Source organism: Myxine glutinosa, chromosome 7 (genome assembly GCF_964187855.1).
Source record: "Myxine glutinosa chromosome 7, kmMyxGlut1.1, whole genome shotgun sequence".
Lineage (NCBI taxonomy): Eukaryota > Metazoa > Chordata > Myxini > Myxiniformes > Myxinidae > Myxine > Myxine glutinosa.
In genome coordinates this window covers 97180015-97203228 of record NC_136267.1, presented here as the reverse complement: position 1 = coordinate 97203228, position 23214 = coordinate 97180015, and the positions used below count along the sequence as shown (strand labels likewise).

Sequence of the window (23214 nt, the reverse complement as noted above, 5' to 3'; positions counted from 1 at the left end):
CGAGTGCGTCTTGGCGTAGTTGGGGAGAGTCGGAGGACTGAAAGAGAGCAGAGGGAGCTAAACCAGATGAGACACGGTAAAAAAACACTGAGCTTTGTGCGATGTGTCCATGAGCAACATGCCTTGTGCTTTGGCCTCATCATGGGAGATTCCAATAATATTGAAAGCTTTAGGTTCCACACAAGTGTAGAATAATGTCACTGAAATATAGTTTGTCAATGGCGCTTTCTTATATGCATGTTTGTTGACCCTCGTAAATGTACTGCGGTATCTCTATTTCTTGTGTACTGCGGTATCTCGGGGATTCATTCGCACTCTCCCTTTAAAATTACGAGTTGTTACCCCACGCGAGCGAAGCTAAAAGTGGGGTTAAGCAATTGCTTCACTTTGTCTGTCTGTCTACAGACATCAGTCTATGATTGAGGAACGACTTAATTTCGATTGAATGTTATTTTTCGAACACTGTAGAACACAAATAAAAACATGAATCGGAACAAGAACATACAGTTTAGCAGTAATTTGGCTCTGAAATTGGAAAACTGTGCGGAATATCATGCCCAAGCGCACACGCACTCAGAGTAATGGGAGTTGTTTTAGTCTGTCTGTCTGGTAGTCAAACAACATTTAAAATAATTCCAAACAGGAAACGTACTGTTTTTAGGGACATCATAAAGGACACAAACAACACACATGAGTAACTAATGTAATGTGTTAAATAAGGTGGTGTAAAAGATGCTGCATCAATGGCGGTAAACTTCCGAAAAAAAGTTTTTATTTTATTTCAATCGAAAAAAATAAAATAATAAAATCATCTTTTGAAATATTTATTTTGTTTCAATTTATTTATATACTTGAACACTGTAGAATGCAAATCGCCTTCCTGGCACTTTCAAAAACATTCCGTTTAGCAGTACTCGGACAAAATATTACGGCATTTTACATCCTCTCATTGTTTCTGCAATTAGGAGCTGCAGGTGCGTGCATTGTTCACCCCAATCCATTATCCGTACAACACATTTTGGCAAAATAGCTTTGACAGCATGACCTGATGCTGGGGTAAACACCTTTTTTTTCTACAACCAATTTGAAATCCTGAGGACGCTGTACCAGATAGAGAAAAGTGCCGACGTCCTGTGTACATCAACGATACCTGTAAGCAAATGTAAAAAAGTAATTTTGCGAAAGTCTCCAGGTGCACTTTTCCTTGTCCTTTTTATCACCGGTTGTCATTGTGTGCTTGCAGGTGTGCGCACATCGATGGAAGAACGTGTATTACCAAACGGACCACAAGCTGCCACTTGGAGCTTGTTTCCTGATATCCAAGCATGCCAGCACAAGCACCAGAACCATGAGCAAGCCTTTTGTACCGTGCTTTAAAGGTCAGTGCTTTTACCCATGCCGTGCTCATTGGCCTTACTTTTGCAAGCCGATGGGACGGCCGTTTTTAAATACTCGTGTGAGATATTGTTGTGGGTGTTTTTTTAACACGATTTATTTGCTCCAGGTTGAGGTGAAACGAATATGCACGTCATTTGATTGTTTTGAATTGTTCACTGTTGATGTTAATGCATTGGTTGTGGTTCATGCTTTGACAAACCCCTGCAACCTGTCACATACCCCGTCAGAGCACAAGAAAAACTACGCAGAGGAGCATGGATCTTGCCAGGCGGGCATCGCCAGCACATTTGCACAGGTGTCTACATCTGCACTACGCTACTCGTGCCACGAGGCAATTTTTCCCAAGCAGTCATCATTGTATCTCCATCCCATGACTGATATTTGTGCATCCAAATATAGAACATAACATACCACCTCTTATTGATGACAAGTACCACATGGCCAAAGGTTTTCGTATCCGCTCACCGACTGAGTTTCGGTATTGTCTCAGGTTAAAATGTCAACCCCACTTGAAAGGCAATGGCAAATCTCCTGATGTATTTCATTCCCCAGGAAGCTTCTTTGGTAGCATTATTCCCGCTGGATGGTACTTGGACTAGAAGTAGGACGACAGATAACTCAGGATAACTTTGTATCATAACAACTAAAAAGTTTGAAAACGGGTGGAATGTGAGGTGGGGAGATTTTTTTTTTTTTTTTGTATACTGAATCGAGGCTCGTGAAAGAGCTGACATTTACTTCACAAACAAATCAACCAGACAAACAAAATATATAAAAAGAGGGAGCGGAAGACAAGAGAAGGGGAAGCACACAAACACTTGAGAGCACACAACATTTAAGAGCAGGGAGATGTGTGGGAGGGAGCGGGCTTGGGGGGAAGAGGCGTGGGAACGGGGGGGGCGGGGGGGGGTGGGAGAAGTATAAAACACAAGGACACCAAGGACTTCCAGGACAGAAGTTGGTATTTCAAAAAAGTGGAATTGGGGTGAAATTAGCGGGCATAGAAAAGATCAAGGTTTTGGATGGGGGAAGATAAGAGATGGTGGTGAACAGCTGTTTTAAAGACCTGGAGGGTGGAGTGGGATTGAAGAGAGTGAGGGAGTTTGTTCCAGAGGCGGGAGAAAAGAGGAATGAAGGAGTGAAGGTGAGCAGAGAGTCTTGATTTTGGCAGTTTAACCATAAGAGGGTTGCAGGCAGATCTTGTGCGACCTGTAGGAATATTTGCTGGACAGAGCCCAGAGAGAGCTGGGGGGGCAAGGCCAGAGAGGAGTCGGTAGAAGACGGAAAGACCACCAACCTGTCTGCGGTGAGTGAGTGAGAGGCCCTTGGAGTTAGCTTCATCGCGGGAGATTCCAATGATTCTGAATGCTTTGGTTTCAACAGCGTGAAGACGAGCTAGGTGTGAGGCAGGAGCACCAGCCCAGAGGGGAGAGCAGTATTCCATTGAGCTGCGGATGAAAGCCTTGTATGTGGTGAGGAGCTCAGGTGTGCCAAGGAAGGACTTCGCACGACGGAGGATGCCCAGTCGGCGACTGGCTTTGGAGGCCAGATTTGAAATGTGGTTTTCCCAGGAAAGATCATGGCAGATAGTGAGACCCAAAAGCTTGAGTGACAGAACTTCTTTGAGAGGATTATTCAGAAAGTGGATGGGAGGGTTGTCCAGTCAGTCTTTTCGGAGAGACATCGTAAGAGTGTGAGATTTGTCAGGATTGAAAGACATGTTCCACTTGTTTGCCCAGTCTGTGATTTTGTCCAGGTCTGCAGAGAGTGAGGAGGCTGCAGACTGCCGATCTGAGGGATGAAGAATGGAGCGACAGAGAGTAGAGTCATCAGCAAAGAGATAGAGAGGATTTTCAAGAGAGTCAGAGAGATCATTGATGAAGACCAGAAAAAGTACAGGGCCCAGAACACTGCCTTGGGGAACTCCAGCCTGAACAGGAAGAGGAGATGAGAGAAACCCATTCAGGGCCACACGTTGACTACGACTAGAAAGGAAGTCCGCCAGCCATGCGTGGAGATTTCCATGGATACCAAAAGAGGAGAGTTTGGTGAGCAGAGCGGGGTGCCAGACCGTATCGAAGGCACGTGATATGTCAAGGGAGACAGCTCTAACTTCCCGTTTGGCATTGAGGACCTCCATCCATTGTTGAGAAAGTAGAAGCAGCATGTCCAGAGTAGAGTGACCAGGTCTGAAACCAAATTGATGATCTGAGATCAAGCCATTGGAGAAGAGGAAAGATTTCATATCTGAAGCAATGATGGATTCCATGACTTTGCTGATAATTGGGAGAAGGCTGATTGGTCTGTAATTGCTGGGATCTGTTTTTGCACCTTTTTGTGCAAAGCAGTGATGTTGGCAGATTTCCAAGCAGATGGCAGATGACCTTGAGCAAAAGAGAGGGTGAAGAGAACAGAGAGAGGGAGTGAAAGAGCGGAAGAACAAGATTTTAGGACCCGTGGGCTGATGCCGTCAGGTCCAGTTTAAGAATCAGAGTCGAGGGTTGACAGAAACTTTTCCACCTTGTCAGGAGGAAAGGACACAGAGTCCAGGAGCAGCTGGGTACGACTGGGTACGGTGGGTACAGAGAGGGATGGGTTTGGGACACTTGATTTAGAGGCAAACAATGAGTTGAGGCATTCAGCTTTTTCACGTGCGGAGTCAGCCGTGTGGCCGTTTGAGGTAAGGGAGGGGATGGAGAGGGAACAAACACCAGAAACGGATTTGACCAGACACCACCAGGATTTGGAAGAGGGAGACAGATAAGAGAGTTCTGTCCTGAGAACGGAGAGATATTGAGGTGTGTAAGGGGCTCAGGTGGAGTGTGAAGGGTGTAAGGGGTGATAGGGAAGAGAGGACAATTGAAAGGACTAGGCCATGTAGAAGAGTTGAACAGTACAGCGCAAGCAGGCAAGAGTACAAATGGAGAGGATTTTCTAGTTACAACAACAAACAACAACAGGCATTTTAAGGCCATTGTCCCTGCTAGAGCAGGGTTAGCCTTGCAGGCCCCATGACAATCTTCTTCATTTTGTCTTATTTTCTACATCTATTCTATTTTTTCTGATTTTCTAGTTACCCTGTGCTGAATTAACTCCAAAGCCTCTACATTTGTCCTGCTGATGAAGCCATGACGGTAGAAATGGTGTTGTCCAGAACTGGTGTTGAGATGAACTTTTGAGAGTGTGAGACACTTTGACACTTCTCTTTTTGGGTGATGGATTATGGTAATGTGCTGTGAAGATCTCCCCTGTAAAAGGTGATTCAAGCTAAATGTACCATGCATGGTGTGACTTGACTGCTCAGGCAGCAGCTCAGGCCTTTGAGTTTTCCAGTTTGGGTTTGATTCCCGACAGAATAGGATGTGACTATAAACTGTAGCATTGATGCTTTCGCACTTGCTTGTGGACCTTAAATATTGTTGCAGATCTCCCGAAGCCCGTTCACGTTACAAAGGGGGGATGGAACCCCTTTTTCCCCTTGGGTCTTCGTGTCCACGAGGCCGAATCGCCACTTCCGCAGCGAGCGTGAGAAAGGGTATCGGGTCGACGCCACACGTACCTTTAACCCACGCTGCTACGAAAACGGGGATCGGACCTCGCACGAGCCACGCTAATCGATTACGCCCGAGCGGTGTGCGTATCACGTGACTTGTGCCGTTAATTTTATGGAGCCCAATTCGAGCGGTTGTATTCGTACTATGCTAGGCCAATTAATGGAAGGGACAGGAATGGTCAAATAAGAGGAAGAACACGATTTATTTATAAAGATCCACAGAGACACAGAGCAGGCACTTAAACAACGTTAACTTATTCCCAGACAAAGGGCCCAATCACTCACACGGGGAAATGGAAGAAGAACAGGTTCGCGCGCCAAACGCGCCTTGCTGCCGGTCGCTCCGGGACAGCTCACCCGGCGTAGCCCTCTGGCGGTCACGGCACGCATGCAGGGAAATGCAGGCAAGAGGAGATCTCGCGCCTGTGGCCCGGAACGGGTCACCTTCACAAGCGTGATCAATACAGGCAGCAGAGTGCAGGGCACAGGGCACGGGGAGAGTTCATGTACAACGACGCTATTATAACAGTTCGGTTCAAGCACTTCGACTTGTTCAGGGGCTGGGTGACTTTCACTCCTTGTCTCTCGTTCTTGCTCTCCCCCATTCTGCCGCGTTCTCTCTCGAACTCTCACAGCTCTCTCCTCTGCTTCGCTCTCTCTCTCTCTCTCTCGCGTACATTCTGACACGCGGAGCTTGGGCAGGACCTTATATGGCCCCTCCCCGATCTTACCCGAATGTTCCAAGCCCCGCCTCTTGCCGCCGTTGCGAGCCACTCCCCTCGAGCTCTGATTGGCGGCTCGCTGCTTACCGGCCACTCCCTCCTGCAGCTCCTCCCTTCGGCCTTGCCAGAATTGTTCAGGCCGAGCACATGGCATTCCAGCCTAATCAAGGCCTACTCACTGGCCTACTCAACGCAAAACTAACACAGGAAAGTAGACTACCTTACATTTACTAAGAAATAACTATACTACAGTGAGGCTACATGTTGTGGTGTGTCTACTTACGAGGGGGGGGGGGTGGGGGGGGGGGAGGGGTCATCCTTTATTCTCAAAACCGCAACAATATTTAAGCATGCCTTTTGACCGAGCAGGTCATTGTGTGCTGGTGCACTGTAGTCAGGCATTATTATTTTTTATTTTTTGTATACAAAATCGAGGCTCATGTAAGAGCTAACATCAATCATGAGAAAAAAAAAACGGACACACAAAACATACAGTAAAGGGAGCGGGAGACAAGATGGGGAGAGAGAGGGAAGCACACAAGTACAACAGCAGAGAACACGGACATTGGGAGATCTGTGGGAGGGAGAGGGCTTGGGGGGAGGAGGCATGGGAAGGCGGGGGGGGGGGGGGGGGGGGAGGGGAAGATTTTAAGGGCAAAACCAAATGTTGATTAAAAAAAAAAGTACACTTTGAGAATTTTAACTTTCAATTTCAAGGAGCCGTTTGATGATCACTTGTTTCTAGGACTCGATGGTTCTTGGAGCTCCAGGCTCTTATTATTGGACGGGATCAGTGATCGTCCACAACCTTACCTCAAGCAAAACGATGTTCTATAAGGAGCCTGACGGTGGACGTACGCTCGTCGGTTACAGCAGCTACCTCGGTGAGTGTAAAACGAGTCTACAAATGCTAGGTTTGTTCACTAGCATACCGATCTTCTGAGCTGTTAAAAGCACAATACTGTAATCTATTTGCAAATCTTCAATACACTGCACATGAGTAGGTCTAAGGACGTTGGCTGGAAGATTTTGATTATAATCTGGTATGACCATTTTTGACATACAGTAAGACAACCTGTTTAATGTGGTTGAAATACCGAAGCAAACATGTTGTAATGTTAATGACTTAAAGCTATGCATCCTCGAGTAAGGTTTTCCTCCAAGGTACTTACATGGACCTCGTTCTGGGTTTCTCAGGTTACTCGGTGGCTGCCGGAAGTTTTTTACGCCCCAAAAGCATGGAGGTGGTGGGGGGCGCACCACAACATGAGAACACTGGCAAGGTAATGTGGCCAACATCATGTCAAGATCATAATTAGTAAAAAGACCATGCCATTGAAGTGCTAACAATGGTAGGTTGAAATGTTCCAACACATCCAAGCTAATAATCCGTTAAGGCCGCAGTGATGTATATGGGTCGTTTAACCCAATCCTGTTTCCAGCATGAGCCTTTGGGATTCATTCTTTTTCAGGTTTATATTTTCAAGGTGGAGAGTTCAGGCCTGCAGGTCCTGCATGAGATTGCTGGAGAAATGGTGAGATTTTTCACAAACAATGGAAAACATTGTTTGGAATAACAACGCCATTGGAATAACATGTTGCTTAAAGTTGCTTTACACAATTGATGTAATAATGAGAACCAAAACTAAAATAGTTTTCTTATATTTCAAACTCACAGCCTTGATTATTCAAAGTTTTAAATTGATTATATTTATTACTTGCAAAATCGAAGATTTTTCAAGTATATTGGTTGGTCTTGTGCGTTATTCTGTCTGCCTGTCTGTCTGTTTGTCTGTCTGTTTGTCTGTCTGTCAATCACCTACAGGTCACAATTTTAAACAGATCTTCATGATACTTCACCAGATGGTAGAGTTGGTCATAAGGAAGAAGCCTATTGATTTTGAGGTCAAAGGTCATCTTGACGTCACATTTCTAAAATTGTCTTTTTTCTTCCGATTGACTTGAGAATCGAACAGCATTTGCATATTGAGAAACTAAATGGGGAAACCAACTATTTTTGAGGTCAAAAGGCCAAAGGTCAACTTTTGATCAAACCTTTTAAAATGATCAATTTTCATCTGAGAAATCGTCACTTTTCATCCAATTAACTTCAAAATTAAACAGCAATTACATAGTGCATCATTGAATTGGGAACCCAACTATTTTTGAGGTCAAATGGTTAAAGGTCAACTCAAGGTCAAACTTCTGATCTCATAAATTTTCATCTGAAAAATCATGAATTTTAATCCGATTGATCTGAGCTCTGATTAAGATTGTCAATTTTAATCTTAATGAAATGGACAACTTGATGTATCGATAGCAACTTTTTTGGGGGGCGTTTGGAGGGGTAGATTTTTCAAGTATCGTGCTCTGCATGACGTCTTCTTTTTATTGATTATATGAAGTATTAAAAAATCGCCTTTTGTTGTTTGGGAATTGGCTTTGTAATTTCCTTCCCTGTTTGTGGTTAGTTGTATAATATGGCACTTTCAAAATGATGTAATCCGCCCCATATAGTTCGGCACACATGCGCAGAAACCCCTAGTAACGAAGTTCATTGTGGTGGCCTTGGACATATTTAATGCCAGTTAGATAAGGATTGTAGCCTGGAACGACTGAAAAAACTTTTTTTTAAAGTCGAAAATACTTGCAAACGTATCTGCAAGAAAGGGATTTCCTCTGCACAATGAAAGATTTGGAGACCTTCTGGATAAACTTGTCCATAAAGTTGATATCTCGCAGTCCGTACGGCAAAAACTTCTGACGATGTAGGCCCGTGAAAAGCCCGAAGGTTTATCGACAGGTGCGTTCTACCCAAACCTTTGTGTTTCTTCACCCTGATGGGAAAGCCATATCTGGGGCTTGTCGACGCACAGGGTAAGGTTTAAAATGATTATATTTACTATTAACTTTTTGGCCTGTTGTTGACTTAGCGGTTAGGATGCCGGCTTGGGATCCTATGATCCTGAGTTTGAATCTCAGTCGAACGCTGAATCAACGCCAGGGGGGTTGACTCAGCCTGTCATCCTTCTGGGGTCGGCAAATTGAGTACCAGCTTTCTGGGATGAATGATCCCGGTATGTACCCCTATTTAGACTTGTGTTACATATTTATGTGAATGTATGTGAATTACTATTCAGGTCTTTGCTTATCAATGTGTAGTCGATTAAAGGTTGTTGTGATTAAAGGGTCAGGAGCCCTTCTGAGAAAAAGGAGACCGGAAACGGAAGAAGAAAAGACACGAGGTCCTGGAGACGCGACGATTCTTCTTCTTCCTCGCCGAGCTCGGAGGCGAGCGGTATCGATTGAGCAACGTAACAGAATCGGCGTTTAAAAGCCCGTCTGGCAAGAGGAGTTATCGGGACGTGTAACTACCCTTTGACACGTCAAGTCACCGTGGGTTCGTGCACGGAACCAAGCAGCTGGCACAGTTCGCCTCACCGTCTACAAGGCCGCTTACGGGTCGCACCTTGGGCCGCGCGCGCTGGGAAAGCCGCGTGTTGCTTTGCCTGCTTTACTTTACCCGCTTTGCTTGGCCAGGAGGTGCGCGCTGCAGCCGTTGTTCCTGGTACGGGACGTGCCCGGTGAAAGCACATCAGGAAGGGTCCGTTCAACCGCCCACGTGCGGAGATCGAACTACAGGAGTACGGAGACATTGAGAGAGACATTGACCATGGAGGGAGTCGGGAGTGGGGCTCACGTGAGGAATGTATAAGATGGCCATCTTAGAGTTATTATAGATGAGTTTACCTCTTTGTACTATTGATTGCTGATTGTGGATGGTTGTTGATTGCTCGGGGAATATATCATTGATTATTCCGGATCCTTGGTGTGGGGTTTCTTATTGATTGGAATTCATATTGATTGTGTTACGAAAGCGCCTAAATAATAGATCTTTCTGGCGGAGTTCCTCTCACGGTCCGGGGGTCACCGAGACCAGGTAGTCACCGGGAGGACCACGTAACACTTGGTACACCGTATCTCTGTGCATCGTAAGAGGCGACTAAGGGTTGGCGTCAGGAAGGGCATCCAGCCATAAAAACATTGCCTCAAAAAGGGAACCATGAGGTCATGGGGCCCGCAAGGCTAACCCCCGCTCTAGCAGGGAAAAATAGCCTCAAAACGATCATTCATTAATCATGTTTGGGAGGAGGGCAGCAGGGGAGTTGGAGTGGGAGTTGTATATGCTGTGATGGCTCTTACAAGTATATATTATTTCTTTGTTTCTGGGGCCACAAGAGAAATTATACTAGATTTTTCCATCTAATGGTGAAAGGAGAAGCGTTCTTCCTTGTGTGTGTGTGTGTGTATGTGTGTGTGTGTGTGTGTGTGTGTGTGTGTGTGTGTGTGTGTGTGTGTGTGTGTGTGTGTTAGTTGTTAAGTCCGGACTTTGAGGAGGCCACACTATCTCAGATCCACGTCCAATCCATCATCCACTGAATTTGTCGTCGAGATATTCTCTAACTGCGAGAGCATAATGTGCTGGTGCACCATCTTGTTGTAGGATAGCTGTTGCCTTGAGACCTCTTTCATGCAGTTGTGGAACAAATCACATCTGACCCACGTTCAAATAAGCAGTGTGATTGACACTTGTATCGAAAAAATATGGCCCTATCAAGTGATCTTCTGAAATTGCTGCCCACATCATGACATGAGGAGGATGCTGTTCAATTTCCTCATAAAAATTGAGGATTGTCTTTGCACAAATAAAAAAAACATTCCTGGATCGATTGCTGATAGTAGAGGAAATGAGCCTGAAAAATTCATTTTGAAAATCATTTCATGTTAAAAGCAGGCATCCACTGGAAACAGGTAGGGAATGGGGTGGTGCATCGGGGGAGGATGGATCCCAGCTGAGACGTTTTCGAAAAGGGTCATTTTAAACCTTTTTTTTGCTAAATCAGTATTTCCGAAGTGTTGAAAAAGAGAAGAGATGTTTGTAACAATATCCCATTTATTTGCCCAGCCATTCTACTCTACATGGGGTTTTTATACATCATTTTGTTGCTGATGATATTGCCTACAAAATGCATCTCAGTATTTAAAAAAAGATTAAAAAAATTAAGGGGTTACCATGGTTACAGTGGGGGTCAAAGGTCAACCTATGGCAAAAATATATAATTTTCTCACACTTTCTAATAGATAGGCAAAATGCCATATAAAACTAAATTTACTGGTTCTAATTGCTTTTATTTATCAATCCTCACATAGAAGAGCAGTTTTTAGTGAGGGAAGATTGATGTAATACCCCTCTGTGGGCAATTAGTGAAGGGTGAAAATTAACCTTTTCTTCAAAAATACATAGAAATTGTGAAAAAAAACCTCTGTTTTGTATTTACTGGTACATGGAATTGTTAAGTGTGATGTTATAGCATACAGTATGCATTGGAAAATGTCTCCAAACCACCATGGTCAAGATTCCTAGTATTGTTTGAGACTATTCTGTTTGCCAACAACCTACGGATAACATAGTTTGAACCGGGGCTCCGACTACCTACACATCTTCATCATCATCCTGTGAATTGGTACATGATCCCCTACAAGTGCAAGCACTAATGCAGGTCTTTTGTCCTGCATGGAAATAGCCGCATCTTTTTCCACAACCAGATGTGCAAAAGCAGCTCACAAGCTCCTTGCAAGCTTTTGGAAGAGGGCTCAGGGTCATCAAAATAGGAACGAGGTTTCCACTACTATCAATCTTCCATCCACTGGTTGTTGGATCAGGCAGATCTTGCACTGGGCTTAGTGACTCCTTCCAGACAAGGCATTGGTAGTTTGCTCGACGAATATGCATTTGCAGTGCATCCTTGGAGGGGGGAAGAGCATCAAGCGAACGCTTTCCTTGAAGGAACATTTCTCGGCGAACTTGATCAATTGCCGTAAGAGGGGTGGTTTTTAGGTACAGTTTGCACACAAACTTCTCAGCGTCTTGGATCAATTGGTCACTGATGTTTTTAGACCCCATCTTCTGGAGGCATGCTGACTCTTCAGTGAACACTTTCAACACAGTCTTCTTCCCTATACCGGCGAACTGGCTGACTGTGTCACAACCTGTTAGTGCATGGAATGCAATAATTGTCTGAATTTGGTCTTCTGGTAGTGAGATCTGATGGATGGGGATGAAGGGACGTTTGGATTTCAATCCTGAACTGAACCACACCTCTGGAGATAGGTGATCTCGCAGGCCCAGTGCCACAACCAGGACATCTGTGTCTCGGCATTGAAGGACACATCTCTGGTAGCCCTGTAGTGTCGCATCCCTGGCATGCAGGATGATCCTGGTGTCCGCCTCTTCATGGTTTGCGTTCATGGAGTTGGTGCTCCTGCCGGAAGAAATCCATACCCTCATCAAATCCTCAAACCCGCCGGCAACAACTAATTCACATGTTGGCTGTAGCTCCTTCTCCGCCATCTCTATGAGAGATCCGGAAAGAAATGCTGCCAAGTCAGCCTTGTGGGCAGAGAGGCTGAGGAATGAGTTGAAGTTGGAGGGGAGCTTCACGTCCTTTGAACTGATGACACGTCTGATTGGGCGGGTTTTGCCGGCTCTTTTTTCCCTTATGCCAGACTTGATGGAGACCTCCTGATACCGATCGAACACAACATCAACCCTGGAGTACATGGGACCAAAGCGGTTTAAGACAATGGTACAGAATACATTGCTCAGATCTCCAAAAGTCTCTGATTTCTCAGACTCTGATGCTCAAAAGTCTCTGATGCTTGCCAATTGCTTGTATCAGTGCAGGGCCGTCAATGATCAAGCAGGTTTTTGCTGTACTCTTGGGAAGGTTTTTTGACACTTCTATGTCCTTGGTCAGCATTTCTTGAAGCTGGGACTTGTCGGTAGAATGGAGTTTCCCATTGGTGTCTGTTAGTGCACGTGGAACTGATGAAAGCTCATGCCTCAGGATGTTATTCAGGTCTACATCTATCCCTCCCTGTGCTGCCACAAACAGTCTTTGGATTAGATTCCTGTCAGCTTTGATCTCTTTCTGTTTGCCAGCTCCACTTGGTTGAATGCTTACTTTGTACATCCTGCTTATTGATGGTGTTTTGTTCCTAGATAATGTAGCATGAAAGTCTGTTGACTTCTCAATAAGGCGAGTGGAGACAAATGTTTCAACTAGGGATGCTCCTGTTTCACCAGCCTTGAGGACTTCTTCTTTGATGGAGTCTCAAACAATACTAGGAATCTTGACCATGGTGGTTTGGAGACATTTACCAATGCATACTGTATGCTATAACATCACACTTAACAATTCCATGAACCGGTAAATACAAAACAGAGGTTTTTTCACAATTTCTATGTATTTTTGAAGAAAAGGTTAATTTTCACCCTTCACTAATTGCCCACAGAGGGGTATTACATCAATCTTCCCTTATTAAAAACTGCTCTTCTATGTGAGGATTGATAAATAAAAGCAATTAGAACCAGTAAATTTAGTTTTATATGGCATTTTGCCTATCTATTAGAAAGTGTGAGAAAATTATATATTTTTGCCATAGGTTGACCTTTGACCCCCACTGTAACCATGGTAACCCCTTAATTATATATATATTTAAAAATACTGAGATGCATTTTGTAGGCAATATCATCAGCAACAAAATGATGTATTTTGTAGAACCCCATGTAGAGTAAAATGGCTGGGCAAATAAATGGGATATTGTTACAAACATCTCCTCTTTTTCAACACTTCGGAAATACTGATTTACCAAAAAAGGGGTTAAAATGACCCTTTTTGGGAAAATCTCAGCTGTTATCCACCCTTTCCCAATGCACCACCCCATGCCCTAACTCTTCCCACTGGATGCCTGCCTCTAACATGAAATGATTTTCAAATCGATTTCTAAGCCACTTTTTCACTTTCGTTTCCTCTACTAGAGGTAAACAGCACACTCATCCGAAAAAAATACGCTTTGTCTTGATTTAATGGTGGGAACTTGCTGCAGAAGAGTTTTGCTCTAAATCAAGTCAAATCAAGGACACTCCCTGTTGAAAATGCCTTCTTCTACCATGCCCACATCGTGTTGCGTGTAGGAGCTGGCTTATCGCACCCCTGCGAAAATCTTGTCCTTATGTCTTCAAAACCTTCTCCTTCTCGCACGCGGTCGTGAACCCAAACACAAGTAATCAGTCTCCCTTCTATTGGGTACTCACTGGTGTCCGTCATGCTGAAGCGGTACCTGGAAAACAAATAAAACAAAGAAGTAACAGAGGACACACTTATGCATAGGGACTTTGTGGCCACTCTGTATATGTATGTGGGTATGTGTATATGTGTATATCTGTGCATATATGTGTGTATGTATATGTGTATGTGTGTGTATGTATGTATGTCTATATTTGTGTGTGTGTGTGTGTGTGTGTGTGTGTGTGTGTGTGTGTGTGTGTGTGTGTGTGTGTGTGTGTGTGTGTGTGTGTGTGTGTGTGTGGTATATGGTACAATGTTCAGGTGTCAAATGGCGTCCTGCTCTGTCTACATGTTTCCTTGTATCTTCTTGTATATAACATGTAGTGCATACATGCATATGCAGGTAGGTTCGTACTTTGGTGCAGCACTGTGTGCTGTGGACGTGAATTCTGATGGGCTGTCAGACCTTCTGGTTGGTGCTCCGATGACCAGCCGAGCACGGGATGAAGGCCGTGTCCATGTTTACATCAATCGTGGAAATGTGAGGCTGTTTTATTCCTCGGCTCATGTCGTCACCATCCATTTGCTTAAACAAATGCAGTGGATAATCTTGCTTATCATCTTTAGAAAGCCATGAACTTTAAGTTTCCTGTAATGGGCTTTATTTATTTTTTCCAAAAACAAACTTTTGTTGAAAGTGACCTCTCTTATATATATATACATATCTTCAAAATGAGCTATTTTTGTCCGACAGGATTGTGCAGAATTAGTATAGTTTCCTCTGAGATGTCTGGTCTGGGATCCTGCCTGCGAAGCACCGATCCAACAGTTTATAGTCATGTCAGGAATCTAATCCAGATTAGGCGGCTCAAAATGTTAGTGCGCTCGCTCTATAACATATTGTCGGACCTGGAATAGGATGGAGATAAAAACCTGGAGATGAGCAGACAGATTAGTTTGGGAATGAATGACTATGAATGAGAGACTATGAATGATTTGGCCACAGATGGAAGTTATATCGAGTTCTTAAATGGCTCTGATGGAAACCAATATACCTTCGGTCTTTAAATCTGAGCGAGAGGTACCCATATTGCTTTATGTCATAGTCCTCAAAGTGTAAAGAAGTGCCAGGTGGTAAGTTTAACCGTAAGATAATGGCTCATGCCAGGGCATGTATGTATTCATGTTAAGGACCTGTATGTCAGGTCATTTTATATTTATAGGCCTTGGATGTACCTTCCCCAAGAGCCTAATTTGTTTTTCATCATCCATTTGGTGCCAGTGCGTTATTGCATACATTAAACTTCAGCTGTCATTTTTACCTCAATAAATAACTATAATAGATTACAAACTTGTGAAAATGAGAAACGATCCTTTGCCTTGACCTCAGAGTGACCTGGAAGAACAAGAACCACCGTTGTCAGGCTCAGATGCTTTCAGCGCCCTTTTTGGAGCAGCAATTTCTTCGCTTGGGGATGTTGATGATGATAGCTTTGACGGTATGTAAGGACTGTTTATGAAGGGGAGTTGAAGGGCTATGTTACTTGAAGTGACTCTCATGATCGATTTATTTATTTATTTCTTTATTTTGTATACAAAGTCGAGGCTTGTGTAAGATCAACTTTTTCCAAGATTACAAGCAATAGGTCAGACTTGTGTTGCTTCCTTTCTTCTCTTTGTCTACAATGCCTGTTTCTTCCCGTTAACATATCACTATTCAATTGGTCCCGCTGCATTCTGTTCGTGTACATCATGTTTTGTGCTTCACTTATTGGGGATACATTGGGGATACCTTGATTAAGAAATACAAAAGTACCACTTTGCGCGAATGCTTTCCTAATCTGGCACTTCCTTTGTTTATGATGCTTTTGCTACTTTTTTGCTACTTTTATGATATTTTTGCTGCTACTTTTTGATACTACTTTTGCTACTTTTATGATTTTATGTTAATGGGGAAAAGCTACAAACATTGAGCATGCCACCTAGCATCTCTTTCAAAAATATTCCCATATGTTTCCCAGTTCAGTGTATATCCTTCAATCGGTAGAGAAGGATCTGATCACATAATAATTCTCTGTAATCGAATCATGGGTGGGGTAGGTTTTAATACTTCAATGGTCAAACTTTTTGTTTGGGAAATTTTTCTAAGTTGAATGAGGTATGTGAGTTATCTCATGCTCAAGCTAACTTTATCTGTTTATAAAGTGACGGTCTTCTGGCGAATTCAGTTCAGTATGACGGGCCGGAGGTCTCACGAATGTTGTCGTAAGCCCCTGTGTACATTAGAAACGGGACATTCAAATAACCAAAGCCCGATTTGATTTGCACTGATAGGAAGTTCTGTGCCGGCATGGAGTCAAGGGAATTTACTCTATGATAGGAAACTTGCAAACCAGACGCTGTTGTAGGGTTGGAGCCACTGGAATTCCAGCCCAAGCAGATAGATTCCACAGACAAGAGGGGTCGAGCATCCGGTATGTTCTCATCCGAGTAGAGCATCAAGATACTGGCCTGGCAGGGTGAGGAAGTCGAAGAATTGTTGGTATTTGAGGCCGAACAGAAGCCTCAGCAGCAGCTATTAATGAGAAATGAAAACATTTACGATGCATTTCAGAGGAGACAGCAAGAAAGGTTGAAGGCTGAGGTTGAAGGCAAATGCTGAGGCCTGGATCAATTAGGGTCCTTCCCCAAATTCCTCCAACAAATATGGCACTAGCTGCAGTAGGTGTGAATACTCCAGGCAGGTTTCTCATAGGGGAGAAGGATGAGAAATGAGACCCTCAGCTCGGGAATCGATCTTAGGTGTAAATGATGTATTACCGGGTGAAGCCACATTGGAGAAATCACAGAAATATAACATTTAAACAACCACATACAAAAATGACATTTGCCACTGCATATTGTTTGGAATAAATCTGTCAAACTGTTATAAACCCCTGACTCGGTCGTTTGTTTAAAATGTAACTTTTTTCCTGTTGCATCAGCACTTTCAGTGCATTTTGCTCCAACAAACAGGCTGCTATTCCTCCTGTAATCCCAATGAGTTTTATCAATCCTCGTGTGTCTTTTGATGGATGGCAGATGTAGCTGTTGGAGCACCGCTGGAGGACGAATTTGGTGTTGTGTACATTTACCATGGAAACCCACATGGGCTCACTTCAAAGTACTCCCAGGTATGGGCATATGTACCGACCGAGGCTCATGGAGGAGCAAGAATATCAGAGTACGAGGAGGAGGGGTTGTTGACCAACACAGACGGGTGAACAGGGACAAGCAGACATTTGATGGACATACAAGTATGACCTTTTTGTGTACAAAATGTAGGCTCGTAGAAGAGTGAGGTGACAGGGAGTTAAAAGGTAACAGACTGACAGTGAGGCAGCGAGGAAGCGAGGAAACACGTGGGGTTCAGTAAGCAAGGGAATGAATGAAGATGCAGAGAGGGGAGGGGAGGGGAGAAACACAGTCACCTGCAAGTGAGGGTTGGGGTAGGTAGAAAAAAAAGAGAGAAAGGTTACAGGGAGGAATTTGGGATGACATCATATGGTGGTGCACCACCTGCTTGAAGCCCTGGAGGGAAGAGTGGATAGAACAGTCTCAGGAAGGCAGTTCCACAGATGGAAGAAAGATAAAAAATAGAGTTGAGGTGCGCAGTCCATCTGGATTTTGGGAGTTTAATCAGTAGGCGGTTACTGGGAATGCGTGTGTCCTAGAGGACCTGGGGATGGTTGGAGGCCTGAAAGAACAGAGGGAACTATAATGGAGCAGGGGTGGTTAAATATCAAAGTGACCACCGACTTGCCTGTGATATGAGAGTAGAGGGTAACAAGCGGATATTGGATGAACATACAAATATAACCTTTAAGAAGAGGCAGGTATATAGCAGGATTTTAGCAACAATGATTTCCGGTTTAGGTTCAGAAAGTCAAGAAGTACATCAGTCGTGGCCAAAAATATTGGCACCCTTGCACTTTTTTCAAAGAATGCACCATTATTGGTGCATTATTGGTGCAATATTTCTCCCAGAAATTTGTTGAAATTAAAGAATCTTTTGGTATCCACATATGTATTTCTTTGGTTTGCAGTGGAACAAAACGAAAAAAGCTGAACAACTACGAAATCTTTGCTTATTCCACACAGAAATACTAAAATGGCCTAGACAACATTATTGGCACCTTTTAGAAATTGATAGAAATAATTAGATTTCAAGCAGGTGATTCTCCGTTACTTTGGAATTGAACTCACCTGTGTGAGTTGTAGGTGCCTGCAATATAAAAATCACTCATTCAACCAGATTGAATGGAGAAAAGGAGTCATATTGCTGTTTTGTGTGACTGTGTGTACCGCAATGAGCATGGAGAAAAGAAAGAAAACCAGAGAATTGTCTGAGGAGGTCAGACACAAGATTGTAGCCAAGCATGGACAATCTCAAGGCTATAAGTCCATCTCCAGAGACCTTGATGTTCCTGTGTCCACCGTATGCAATGTTATAAATAAGTTTAAGGCCCATGGCATTGCAGCCTAGCTAACTTGCCACCTTGTCAAATGATGAGCCTAGCTAGTGTTTGTGACAAGACCAAAATCCCTGCCCTTCCCCTTTTGTTGTACACCGCTCCTTTCCTATTGCATTTACAGGCACTGCATGACATCCTCAATGGCGATGATGCTCGCTGAAAGAGAGTACTCTGTTTTCACTCCGTTTGTTTGTTTTCTTTCTTGTTTGTTTGTTTGTCCGGGCGATATCTCAGCCATCCTTTGAGCTATGAAGCTGCAATTTCGGCAAAATAGTGAGCATGTACGTGCCTTGGCAAAAACAGTATTTTTGTCTTTTAATTAATCAATTAATTGATCAATTACTTAATTATTATCAGATATTTAAGTGCTTATTTATTTTGTTTCTCATCTGGGCAATATCCCAGACACCTTTTGAGCACGGAAGCTGATATTTGACAAGACAGTGACCAAGTGATGTGGCTATAAAGGGTATTTTTCATTTTCCGATTAATCAATGAATCGATTAATTATTTAATTTTTTCGATTAATTACTTGTTTAAATTTTTTAAGTTACAGATTTGGATGAAGCAGTGGTGGTTTAGGTATGATATTAGCCAATTGCTTAAGAAATTAATTATTTTATGATTATTATTTATTTATTTTAATTATGCAATTAATCAGTTAATCAATCAATTATTGTACATCACTCCCTCCAAATTCCGTCTCAATGTGCTGCACTGCGGTATTTCCGGGTGCCGAGGGCGCCCCGGCAATGTCGCGCACTGGAGGATATGTTAATTATAGATTTGGCATGGGGGATGTGTACTTTGAATGTAGCTCTACTTGTTTTATGATTTCCCACTCCTCCTCCTCCCCTCCCCCGCTCCCCCCCACCCTTTCAAGTGAAACTCATACTATGTGGGCTTCAGTAATCTCAGAACCTGCCTTAGTTTTTCATCTAGAAACATTATATTTTGTTGAAATAGTTTGGTCACATGACCACCTGCTTATCACAGTTGTAAAGGGCTCTATCATTTACTGTGGAGAGTCATTCACAGTATCCCATTGCTTGTCACGATGTAGTGTGATTGAACTCATCGGTGGCATATTTCTGTTTCTGTTTTGCACACCATAATTATGCTCTCGCCATTTTATCTGCAAGAATAGTTATCATTTTCCCATTGAACGTTATCCAGTCCACAATAAGGCGCATGTGCATGATCAATGTCTGGATTACTTTTGCTGCGTTCATGTCCACTCGTTAGTCGTATCGGTTTCTTTACCATTTATATTTGCATTCTCAAGAATGCTCCTCAATTGCTTTTTCTTTCTCCTGGGGAGTCAGTTATAACGAAATGGAAAATTTTGATGTCAAATCAATTTAACCGACCCCAAACTTGTGTCGACTTTTTGGCTTGGGTCTGAAATTCCCTTTGAGGGACTTTATATGGGAGTCTTTATGAACCTGTGTTTTGTATGCAACATCTTGACTTGTGGAAGAGCACGATGAGTTTCACTCCCAGGTATATATCGTACGTGTTGGTATCCAGGAGATATTTTTGCTCTTCATTTGGATATTGAGTGCTTTAATATTGCATATAAAGGAATATAAATATTGCCAGCACCCTGAAAATTTCTGTCTTGGCCAGCTGGTTCCTGAAAGACTTTGGCCTGATCCAAAATGGCCCCCCAGCCGACCCCACAAGGAGATTGGAATAATTGAGGCCATTGAAGAAGTAGATATGAAGAGATTATATATATATATATATATATATATATATATATATATATATATATATATATATATATATACATATACATATACATATACATACACATGGTACTGTACACATCACAGCAAGCCTGGTGTTGGCTTAACGGTTAAAGTGCCTGGCTTGAGATCTCAATGTCTTGCGTTCAAGCCCCTGTCATGCTGCTGAATTAACACCAGGTGGGTTGACTCAGCCTACGATCCTTCCGAGGTTGGCAGAATGAGTGCCTGCTAGCTTGGATGAATAAGCCATTTGAGTGGCACCCGTCCAGGATTGTGCCCGATAGCTTTGGAAACTGCTTCGGCAGCCCGATGCATCATCACGATGTAAAAAGGAGTGGTCATAATCATATATTATAACATACAAAAGAGGTCTTGCCTCACTTTTGGCCTCAAATGGGTATCAGTATGCACAGGTCATGACAATCCCGAACAAGGCTGAAACCGATATTCGTAATCGAGATACCTGTGGGATCGTCGTGTTTGCACTGATTCCTCGAGAAATCTTTTTTTAGTTGTTAAAGCCCCTTTAATAGTTCAGTTTTGAGGCTGCTCTGTAGCCCTTAATCGTAAAGCCATTTAACTTCACTCCAAGCGACTAAGGAAACTTCCATTTTGTATTCCCAGTTGCAAACAGCTGTGATGAATAAGTGAAAATGATTGGCCACAGCTGCTGCCATGGGTGAGAGACATGACTGACATTGTGAGTTTTAACATTGGAGTTTCCATTGGTTATACAAATTTGAAAATTTTAAATAAATGGCCATGCCATTGATGGACCCATAATCACGTGACCACTGCATTTCGGCTTAAGGAGTGACCTTGCGATGAGTTGCAGGCTGTAGTTCAATGAACATCCAAGCCACAGCTTTCTTTCTTTCATCGAATGTTGGTACGAAGGGAGAACCGTAATTCCCAAAAGTAACTCTAAAGGTATCAAGAACATGGCGAAGAGTATAATTGATTCTCATGATTGCATTCCAACCACAGCTGCTTCATGAATCATGATCTACGTGATTCCAGTTTAAAGGCAGAGGCCTTGCGAGGCACACTCGAGCCGGATGTTTTAGAAATCCTCCGTGCAGGATCCATATGTCTTTCTGATGAAGCATGACATTTTGGGCATTTTCCAACCGACATCCTGCGTACCTTGCACGATTCGAGATGTTGCATGGCTGGCAGAAATTAATCCAAACATTGATAACTCTCTTGTGGCCTACTGATCTATTTCAAATAGGAACTTTGATTTCTGCGTAAAGGAAATGCCACCCTTTCCGGGAGTGCCTTGAGAGCATAAAAATGGCAAAAGGGGGGTTTCAACCCACACAAGCAGTAAGGCTAATCTTTCTGCGGTGCCTCCTCCCACCCACCTCAAATAATTCCTCCTGTAACCTCGGAGAACATCTGGGTTCCTGTCCCAGCAGAGCCGCTCATGAAGGAGCTGGATACACAATCACAGTTTGGCTTGAAATTTAGAATTGCCCCGAACAGCTGTGCGTGTCCTGAGCGGTGCAAAAATGGGTAAGATTATTTGACGAAGTGCATTGAAGATATATTCATCAATGAAGTACAAAGAAAGGCAATTTGGCTCATTTTGGCTGTGTCTGCAATCACAGTACTGTCCATTCAGGTGGGTGTTCATTGTCCATTCAGGTGGGATATGCCATCTTTGAAACAAGCCATTGATTTAAATCACATGACACAAACCTTAGATATCCCATTATGACCTTCACCCTCCCCCAACTTCTCATGTCCCTTCCCACTCCAGATATGAAGTGAAATCAAAGTCAAAGAGTGGCCTAGGCTGACCTTGTTGGCCTAGGCCAATGTGGTTTTCCGATAAGCAAGAAACAGTGGCCACCATGCTTCACCTTGTAATCGACCTGGTGGCTCATTCCCACCCAAAATGTATTCACCAATGGAAACAGCAGGATCAAGGATGCAATGACATGATCAACAATATTATTTTATCTGCTGTGTCCCTATTTTGTGCAGAAAATTCAGGGAAGGAACATCTCTCCAGGGATACGAATGTTTGGGCAGTCAATCTCGGGGGGTCTCGACATGGACGGCAATGGGTACCCAGGTAAGCCTCCTTCCTCCATACCTCCCCACAGCCGGTTTTTGATTTATTATTGCATTTAGCAACCTCAAGCGTTTTTCTTTTTTTTGTACAAAACTCTCCTGTCTGTCATCCAATACCCACGATGTCGGAGGAATGATTGAAACTCACACCTGCGCTGCCAACAACCTTTTAAAGCAATTTAAACACACGAGACATTTTTATGGGCTTTCCGTTTCTTCTTTACCCATTATGTATCTTATTCTCTCCAATATTGGAGATGCTCATGATTTTGTATTGACTATCATGCCTCCGTCGTGTGTTATTTTATGGCCAAATTAGGCATAGGTAATTTGTGACAATGATAATGTCATAGTCCTTACATTGTATGCAAAATTAAACGAGAACGGCACTCGGTAGAGAGTATACCTCGGCCAGGCTGAACGGTTTATGTTTTGTATCCCATCTGGACCTGAACCAAAATCTAATCGGCTTGTTCTTGTCACTTGCCCAACTCATCCACCAAGTTTTGTCATAAGTCATCCACAACTTTTTGAAATGTCATACTATACATCGTTTTTTGCCATATCACTCAATGTTGAATAATAATCACTTCGGCAGCCATATGCATCTAACGATGCAGGAGTGGATATCACATATATCTACAGTCACGTGAAAAGGTAAGTACACCCCATGTAAAGTTTTGACTTTTTCAACATATTTCAACATACAGCTATTTGATCTTCATTTCAACAATATTGATAGATAACGGTGATATAATATAACAAATATCATGAAACATTTACATTTTGTAGTCCATTGTATAATTTAAATAAACATAAATGCAAATTTCGCATGTGGAAAAAGTAAGTACACCCTTGGCTCTAATAGGTGGTATTGCCCCCTTTGGCAGAAACAACCTCAAGAAGGCGTTTCTCATAACTGTCTACCAGTCTCTGACATCGACTGGGAGAAATTTTTGCCCACTCCTCCGTGCAGAATTATTTCAGCTGTGCGATGTTTGAGGGGTTTCTTGCATGCACAGCTCGTTTCAAATCCCCCCACAACATATCGATGGGATT

General features: G+C 43.2%; 1 protein-coding gene across 1 annotated transcript in view; it reads left to right on the top strand.

Annotated features, from left to right (window-relative positions):
* Positions 1–23214, top strand: part of ITGA9 (integrin subunit alpha 9) — a 144178-nt gene that overhangs the window by 5018 nt on the left and 115946 nt on the right. The window contains exons 4-12 of the mRNA XM_068122768.2: positions 1244–1379; positions 1626–1693; positions 6419–6557; positions 6871–6956; positions 7146–7208; positions 14209–14346; positions 15196–15304; positions 16887–16978; positions 22066–22156. Of these exons, the coding sequence (XP_067978869.1) occupies positions 1244–1379; positions 1626–1693; positions 6419–6557; positions 6871–6956; positions 7146–7208; positions 14209–14346; positions 15196–15304; positions 16887–16978; positions 22066–22156 (922 nt within the window). The remainder of the gene's footprint in view (positions 1–1243; positions 1380–1625; positions 1694–6418; positions 6558–6870; positions 6957–7145; positions 7209–14208; positions 14347–15195; positions 15305–16886; positions 16979–22065; positions 22157–23214) is intronic.